This window comes from Microtus ochrogaster, linkage group LG1, assembly GCF_000317375.1.
Source record: "Microtus ochrogaster isolate Prairie Vole_2 linkage group LG1, MicOch1.0, whole genome shotgun sequence".
NCBI classification, from domain to species: Eukaryota; Metazoa; Chordata; class Mammalia; order Rodentia; family Cricetidae; genus Microtus; species Microtus ochrogaster.
In genome coordinates this window covers 4,058,187-4,067,010 of record NC_022027.1, presented here as the reverse complement: position 1 = coordinate 4,067,010, position 8,824 = coordinate 4,058,187, and the positions used below count along the sequence as shown (strand labels likewise).

Sequence of the window (8,824 nt, the reverse complement as noted above, 5' to 3'; positions counted from 1 at the left end):
CCCGCGCCCCCTCAGCCTCAGCCACCGCCCGCGCCACCCCCAAACCCCTCGACCCCCTCACACCCGGAGCCGGTGGACGAGCCCGGCCCGCGCGCCCGGCTCTGCAGCCGCGACAGCTCCTGCACCCCCAGCGCGGCCAAGGGCGGCGCGAATGGCGAGTGCGGGCGTGGGGATCCGCAGTGCAGCCCCGAGGGCCCCGCGCGCGGCCCCAAGGTGTCGTTCTCATGCCGCGGGGCGGCCTCGGGGCCCACGGAGGCCGAAGAGGCGGGCAGCGAGGAGGCGGGCCCGGCGGGTGAGCCGCGCGGCAGCCAGGCCAGCTTCTTGCAGCGCCAATTCGGGGCGCTCCTGCAGCCCGGCGTCAACAAGTTCTCCCTGCGGATGTTCGGCAGCCAGAAGGCCGTGGAACGCGAGCAGGAGCGCGTGAAGTCGGCGGGGGCCTGGATCATCCACCCCTACAGCGACTTCAGGTGCCGCCTCCGGGAGGGGCCCGTCCTTGGCGCGCCCGAGAGAGGGCGGGGCGCCGCGTCCCGGATGGTGACCTCGGGGTGGTGGCAATTCGGGGCATAGGGCCGGGGTGGGGGGAGTACCCTCTCGGTGACCTCGGGCGCGCCTCGGACCCGCCCCCGAGGGACTCTGCTGTGCAGAGGCTCCGCCCTTCTAGAGGCCTGGAGTGAGGGGGTCCCCGGCGCGCCCCCTCCCTCGCGCCCTCGTTGCAGTGGGCGCGCGCGGTGGCTGCAGGGCCAGGGTCTGAGCTCAGAGGAGTGAAGAGGACGAATAGAGGGGAACGTAGGCACTCGGAGGACGCGGAGCAGGAGCAGGAGCAGGAATGGAAGGATGGATAGAAAGGAGAAAGGAAGAAAAGAGGAGGAAGGAAAAGAATAGGAAAAGGAAGGAAGGGAGGGAGGGCACGTGGGAAGGACGCGCCCTGGAGGCCGCGGGGAGGGGATTATCAAGCGGACGCCGCGGGTTCCCACGGTCTCCGCTTGAGCCTGGGGCGGGTGCGTCCTGGGTGTGTGGATATGGACGTGGCCTGAGTTGGCTGCTGCGTGCAGCGGCAGGCGCTGGCGCAGAGCCACGACCCGAGTGTTTGCGTGTTTCTCCTTTCCGCGCGAGCTTGCGAAATGATGCCCACAGGGGTCCTGGGAGGCGCGTGCCGACCAATCAAGAGGAGGCGTGTCCCGAGGGGTGTGGCTGGTGGGTCTCTAGAAGTACCTGTTGGGATACTGGCTGTGCACGCGCGCGCATATGTGTCCCGGGTGGGTGTACACCCGCGAGCCGTAGGGAGAGCTGCGTGCAGGGAATGCAGGAGAATATCCCTGTCTTTGGTGACAGTCGGTATGCAGATTTGTGGACAGGGTGCTCGGCTATCTTGGAAAACTGAAGCCTGGAGTTTCAGGACCACGGACAGCTCTGGGACCTGCAGCGGCTCCTGCTAGTCTGGTATCCAGGTCCCTTCTCCCCCAGGCCTGAGTCTCTGAAGACTTTGACTTTTGAATAAGGATAGTTTAGTGGTGACGCCCCCTTTCTGTTATTCTCCTTTTTATTTCTAGTGCTTGATAATAGAGCACACAGAGGCCCAGGAACTACCTCCCTGAGACTAGAATGCCACCTTTACCAGGAACCTGAGTTTGGGGAAGAGTCCCAGCAGTGGGGAGGCACATTCTGGCCAACAGGAGTTGTTCCTGCATGACCTAGCGTGAGTGCCAGACCCAGCATTGCTCCACAGACTTCCAGGCTTCAGAACTGGACTCTGGGCGTTTGCTGTGTTCCCACCTGTGAAATGGCACAACAGAGGGTGGGCTTTCCAAGACTTCCTGGTTGGCCAATATGAATGGAGTCTAGTGCCAGCTAGCCAGACAGAGAAAGGCAGTCTGGGGCGGGGCAGGCTGTGGGGCGTATCACTCCACTCTCACTCCAGCATCACCTTCATGTCCAGGTTTTAGCTGAGGGACGTAAGGCCAGCCCTTCGGCTTAGGTTCTCGGCTGCAGTGATGACAGGTGGTTGACTTTGGGGTGCATGGCGAGGGGAGGCCGAGAGAAGAAACTGAGCTCCTATCCTTGAGTCCCTGTAGGTATAGATGCCTGGGGGACCCTGTACTGTCACCGCTCTAAGCCTTGACAGGTTCACAGGCCACACATCTTGCCTGGACAGCCAGCTTGTAAAGTAGGGGATGAGCAAACAGGGTCAGTGTGACCGTCAGATTTCAAAACTGGCTCATGGGGCCACCTGCCTTTCATGCCTGAGGACTGGTGCCCCTTCTAGAACCTTCTGGTCATTGTTGACCAGGACAGGTCTCCAGAGCCTCTAGGGGCTGTTGGGAGCACCATGTGGGTGTTGACCGATGATGGCAGGTGATAGATTGGTTGATTTGGGTCTTCCTGGGGTAGACCCCAGGCTAGCTCTCTCCTGACGACGCATGCGTGCCCTTGACTCACTTTTTCCTTTTTGTCCTGAGACAGGGTTTCCTTTGTTGTTCTGTAGACTTGAATTTAGTCCTCTAGCCTGTTTTCTGAGATGACAGGTGTGCACCACTAGGCCCAGCTGTATTGATTTAACAAGCACAAAAAAGGAAGATCGTATCCCAAGCCTGGGAGAGGAAAAGTCATTCAGTCATGGAGTTGTGCTCCGGTGCTGGTGGCTGGTGTGGTGTGGTGTGGTGTGGTGTGGTGTGGTGTGGTGTGGTGTGGTGTGTGTGTGTGTATGTATGTGTGTGTGTGTGTGTGTGTGAAGTCTTTATACAGAGTGGTGGGTGGGGACCTCCTGTCTCTCTCCAGGGACTGAGCAGCTAAGCATCTCCCTCTGTTGGCTCTGACTTGGCTCCCCAGTGATTCTGTCCTGTGACTTGGCTGGCAGGCCTGACATCCAGTTGGGACTTTATTGGTTAGTTCTCCCTCCCCAGGCAGGAGGGGAAGGCAGAGTCACTGAAGGCATGGGAGAGGCAGGGCTGTGGGGTGTGAGTCCCTTTGGGCACCAGTTACCAGCACCATGCAGTCCACAGGGACCTAGAGGAGCCAAGTTCTGAGCAGAATTCTGTCCCAGAATCAGGACTGCACAGTGTCTACCTCAATTTCCCAAGATGTGAGAAGGTTGTGGTGTGGGGGAAGGGAACAGGTGTCTAGAAGGATCTTTTACCTTTTTTTTTTAATGGAACTTTGTTCAGTCATGCCCAGACAGCTAAAAAGTATTATTTCAATTCTTATTACATTTATTCATTATGTGTGGGCACCACGGTGCCCATGTGTTCTTCGGAGGACAACCTGTGGGAGTCATTTCTCTCCTTCCACCACGGGAGTCCCAAGGACGGAACTCAGTCTCAGATTTTGGTGGCTGTGGCTTTTATCCAGTGAGCTATCTCACTGCCCCCACGATGACCTTGAACTTCTAATCTCTGTGGGTGCTGGGATGGCAGGAACGCACCACACAGCCCGGCTTCTGTGTTCTGTGCTGCTGGAATTGTGAGCCTGAGCACTGTAGACCCTACTGCGACCCACTAACCTCTCAACTTGAGGTCTCATTCTGTAGGCCGGCCAGCCTCTCACTTCTGGCAATCCTCCTGCTTCATCCTCCCAGGTGCTAGGATCACAGGCAGTTGGCACCTCACTCAGTCTCATCTGGTTCTTCTGAGCATCCACCCTGGCCATGAGAAGCTTCTGTGGAGAAGCAAGTTTGAGGGTTGGGAAGTGTTCCAGGTCTGGACGCACACGCTGAGACTGGGTGGTACCTGAGGAAGAAAGAGGCAAGAACCCAATCCAGACCTGTAGACACTGCTTCTGAGATGGCCATGTCCCCCGACTAGGTGGCCAGGGCTCAGAGTGAGGGCAGGATGTTGCTCCCTGCATGTAAATCCCTAGAAATGGGTTCTGTATCATGGCCCTAGAATAAATCGCATTATCATCGATTTATCATCGAGGATGTGGGGTTTGGGCATGCACCTGCCTCCCAGATGGGAGTATTGGGATCCCCAAACTCTCAGTGTTGTGAAAGAAGTCTTTGGGGGGAGGGATTGAGGTCAGGATAGCCAAAGCCCCCTCTTTTTCTACCCCAAAGCTATTACTTCAGTATTTGGAGAGACCCTTTTCCTTGGCCTGCCCTTAAGACACCCTCCAACCCACACTGGAGCACAGCATCTGATGACCCCCACCCCCATCATTCTGGAGTTGAGCCTTGCCCAGGGCAAGATCTCTCAGCCCTCTACGGTCCCTCTGCCTCCACCTGGGAAGCCCCATGGTGGTCTCAGAGCCTTTGCACTAGCTACTCTGCCCAGGTACTGCCTCTCCCCCATACCATCAGCCCTTGGATGTCTCCCACTCCGAGCAACCTTCTTGAACACTGATACCAGGTCACCCCTCACACCCTGGCATTCAGCACGATCCTTCCCTGGTGCTTGGCATACAATGGGCCTTTACAAATGTCTGCACCTGGGATTCCAGCTGTCTTCCCACCGTGGTTTCCAGCCCTAATCCTGTCACCTGCTCTGGGGACTCAGTGGGCTCAGGCCCTGATCCTCTGTCCGAGCCTGGCCCGGCCCGTAATCCCTGACCTCCAGCCTCTAATCCCTCTAGCTTTGCTTGGATCTGTGATCCCAGACCAGACGACTTCTGGCTGTATCTCAGATCTGCCTGTAGAGATGTGGCTGTTCTGGTTGGTCTATGGAGGTCTGACCTTGCCTTTGAGGGCTCCATGATCAGCGATAAGATCCTGACTGTGCCAGTGGGGTCTGTGACCCACCCAACAGTGCCCAGCTGTGAATGGAAGGGGCTTCTCTCTGTTACCCATGATCTATGGGCCTCAGTTTCCTTGCTGGAGCTGAGAATGACTGGGCAGCTGAGGGGAAGAGAGTTCATTTGGTGTCAACCATCCAGAATCTACCTATGGGCTGGAGAGGGCTTGGGCTAAGATCAGCAAAAGAGATTTTTTTTTTTTTTTTTTTTTTGGTTTTTCGAGACAGGGTTTCTCTGTGGCTTTGGAGCCTGTCCTGGAACTAGCTCTGTAGACCAGACTGGTCTCGAACTCACAGAGATCCACCTGCCTCTGCCTCCCAAGTGCTGGGATTAAAGGCGTGCGCCACCATCGCCCGGCAGCAAAAGAGTCTTTGCCCTTGTCTCCACTGGATCTGCTCTCTGACCCCTGAGCCGGGGGTGGGGTGGTAGTCACAGCATGGTCCTGAGTGTGCCCCCAGAATTGGACAGCCAATCAGGACTCCTTGTTGTTTATTAGGGAATTTGTTTCGTTTTGTTTTGTTTGAGATGGTCTCATGTAGTCCAGGCTTGTCCCAAGCTTCAGTAAGGAAGTCTTTGATCCTCCTGCTTCAGCTTCCTAAGGATCAGAAGCCTGTCCTGTGCCCAGAGGTCCCCGAGGTCCTTGCTGTGGATGGGGAAGAGAAGATGGGAATGCTAGGCAAGGAAGCACAGCCTGGGAGAGAAGTTAGAGCTGTGTCTCTTCAAACAGGCGAGGGACGGGTGGGGGAGGGTGGGGGAGGGGACCTCCAGAGTCCTGTTCCCCTTGGTGTGGAACTTCCGACCCATTCTGACTTTGGGGACCAGGTTTACTGCGGAAGATGAAGACCGGGGACACTTGGGTTAGAGCAAGTGGGCCCCACCCTACCAGGACCACAAGGACAGCCACCTCCTGTTCCCTCTCCTCAGGTACCTTGTGACCTGGAGATGCAGTGGCTGAGGGAGGCTCCAGGACAAAGTGGCTGGGTACAGAGGACAGTCTCAGGCCTGGGCCTCCGTGGGAAGTATGCCTGGCCCTGACTACCTCAGGAAGGGAAGAGAAGTGTTGCGTGGCTGCAGCCTAGAAAGAGACACCTGCTGTGGTCTGCTGTGTCTTCAGACTGGTTCAGGTCCCTTTAATAGTTTCTAAGCCTCCTTCCCATCACGGTTGAAAGTGCCCCACAGTGGTTTCTAGGTCCCCCTGGTGGTTTCGTGGCCCACCCTGAGCTGTTGTATCCACCAATGGTGGTTTCTGGTTCCTGTTGACTATTGCCTGCTCATTCTCAATTATTTTACTCAATGGCTCCTCCAAAGAGAAGGCATCCTCAATCCAGAAGGGGAGAGGTTGGGGCCAAGCTATGTGACAGATTCTGGGGGTCTGAGCCAGCACTACTGTCCAGAGCCGTGCTCCACTCTAAAGCCGCTGGCTATGACTGAGCGATGGGCCACAAGGCTCTTGATTCTTCCCACTCAGTGGGTTGGCTCCCGGGGACTTAGACACCCTCTTCTGCACCATGTGCAAGACCACCCTACCCCAAACATACAAACATACACATAATTTAAAAGGAAGAACTCTTCAAATACGTTATTTCGTACTCGCGAGGTCTGGTAGACCCCTCCCCCACAGCTGATGTTACCCCTCAGCTCCAGAGGACTTGTGAGGGGCATCACACATGAATACGGTCCCCAAATCCTCCCACACAGGGCTGAGGAGAGAAGGGACTACGGTCCCCAAGGGACAGAGAAGCCTGCCCAAGGTCACTCATGCATGGCAGGAGCTAGCACAAGGCTGTGCTCAAAGACACTGGGTATTGTCCCGTCGTTGGCTCTCACAACCTGAGCTGCCCAGAATGCCCCAGTACAAATCACTCTTGATTTTTTTTCTCTCGTTTTTGGACTGTTTCCTTCAGCTCAGTTCTCTCAAGTGGAGTCTGGTTGCCCGCTGGGCACTGTGTTTATAACTGGCAGAAGGAGCCAGCTCACAGGCAAGCTCTTAGCCAGCGGCTCCAGACACTGCACCCCTGACGCACGCCTCTCCTCTGAGCTGACTTGGGCGAATTGACCCAGCCTGTGTGCTCTAGAAACAGTGGGCACTGTGCCTACGGGAAGCCCAAATTCCAAGAGGTAGTGACAGACCTCTAGGGATCCAAGGGGGCTGCCACAATCTAGATGTGAGCAGACCCCTGAGACTGCAGCCCTGGCTGGCCTGGAGCTCCCAGAGATCCTCCTGCATCTGCCTCCTGGTGTTGCGATTATAGGTGTGCACCCCCATACCCAGCCTACTCTAGAGCTCTTCATCCTCCCGTCTCCTCTCAAGTGCTGAGACCACAGCTGCGCTCACGTGCCTAGATCTCCAAGGTGACCAGCTGTGACCCCACCATGGTGTGAGCCCTGCAGCTCTAGGCAGAGAAGAGGGTGGCTGGTCACTACCCTGTCCCCTTACCCAGCTCTCAGCCTCCCACCCATGCCCAGTACTGTGCCACCTACCGGCTCCCATCCCTTTTGAAGACCAGATTTGTGCCAGGCACATTGTCCCTCTTTGGTCATGTGAAGTGTTTAGTCTATTTTGAGCCTCTCTGCAGACTGGAGGTGCCTTCAAGGCAAGGTCAGAGTGGGCAGAGAGAGGGACCCTGCTGCCTGGCATCAGGAGGCTTCTTTGAGGAAGCCCAGTTCTTGCCACACAGCAAGACCTGGAGTCCTGGAGGCTGTGTTATAATCTGGGGTCCTGAAGATCACCTTAGGATTGCGGTCTTGGAGACTCACTTTAGAGTTGGGGGTCCCAGGAGAGAGACCTCCTTAGATTGGGATCCCAGAGACTATCTTAGTTTTGGTGGAGACCCACTTCAGCGTTGGGGTACCAGAGACTACCTCAGGATTGGGGTCCCAGAGTCCACCTCAGGGCTGGGGTCCCAGAGACGACCTCGGGGTTGGGGTCCCAGAGACGACCTCGGGGTTGGGGTCCCAGAGTCCACCTCGGGGCCGGGGTCTCAGAGACCACAGTGGGGCTGGGGTCCCAGAGACGACGTCAGGTTGGGGTCCCGGAAAGCACCTGGGCTGGGGAAGAGGGCTCGCCTGCCGAGGCCGGGCGTTGCGAGCATCCTGCCTGTCCTCAGGTTCTACTGGGACTTCACCATGCTGTTGTTCATGGTGGGAAATCTCATCATCATCCCAGTGGGCATCACTTTCTTCAAGGATGAGACCACTGCGCCGTGGATCGTCTTCAACGTGGTCTCGGACACTTTCTTCCTCATGGACTTGGTGCTGAACTTCCGTACTGGCATTGTGATTGAGGACAACACGGAGATCATCCTGGACCCCGAGAAGATAAAGAAAAAGTACCTGCGCACGTGGTTCGTGGTAGACTTCGTGTCGTCCATCCCGGTGGACTACATCTTCCTCATCGTGGAGAAAGGCATCGACTCCGAGGTCTATAAGACGGCTCGCGCACTGCGCATTGTCCGCTTCACCAAGATCCTCAGCCTGCTCCGGCTGCTGCGGCTGTCCAGGCTCATCCGCTACATCCACCAGTGGGAGGAGGTGAGGGGCAGGGAGGGGACCAGGGATGGGTGGGACCCCAGAGACGTGGTCTTGGGCAGGACTGGAGCTACAACTGAAGTCGGAGCCATCAGAGATGTGGAATACAGGGATGCTGGGCTTGGGTGTGTGTGGGCGTCGGCTGTGGACCCGGCAAAGGATGCAGGGGCATGGTTACCAGGGACCTTGGAAACTAAGTCTAGCGGTTAGAGATGGTCCTTAGGTGTGGGGTCTTGGGAGTGGGGGTGGGACCTCGGGCTTGGGTGGGTCTATTCTGTGGGTCGAGCCAATCATCTGAGGTTGGGACCTTGGTGTGGGTGTGGTCATGACTTTAGGACCAGAGCTTTGACTTGGGGTGCGCACAAGAGACAGGGACACCAGTACTGTGGGTGCAGGGCCTTGGCAGGGCGGAGTTGGGGGCTCACAAGAAACAGACCAGGGCCGGGCGATGGTGGCGCACGCCTTTAATCCCAGCACTTGGGAGGCAGAGGCACGCGGATCTCTGTGAGTTCGAGACCAGCCTGGTCTACAGAGCTAGTGCCAGCACAGGCTCCAAAGCCACAGAGAAACCCTG

At 57.1% G+C, this 8,824-nt stretch overlaps 1 protein-coding gene across 1 annotated transcript in view; it reads left to right on the top strand.

Moving 5' to 3' along the window:
• The window catches only part of Hcn2 (hyperpolarization activated cyclic nucleotide gated potassium and sodium channel 2), a gene marked incomplete at its 5' end in the record, with an annotated part of 18,577 nt that continues 9,753 nt past the window's right edge, over window positions 1-8,824 (top strand). The window contains 2 exons of the mRNA XM_005359129.3: window positions 1-467; window positions 7,830-8,253. Of these exons, the coding sequence (XP_005359186.3) occupies window positions 1-467; window positions 7,830-8,253 (891 nt within the window). The remainder of the gene's footprint in view (window positions 468-7,829; window positions 8,254-8,824) is intronic.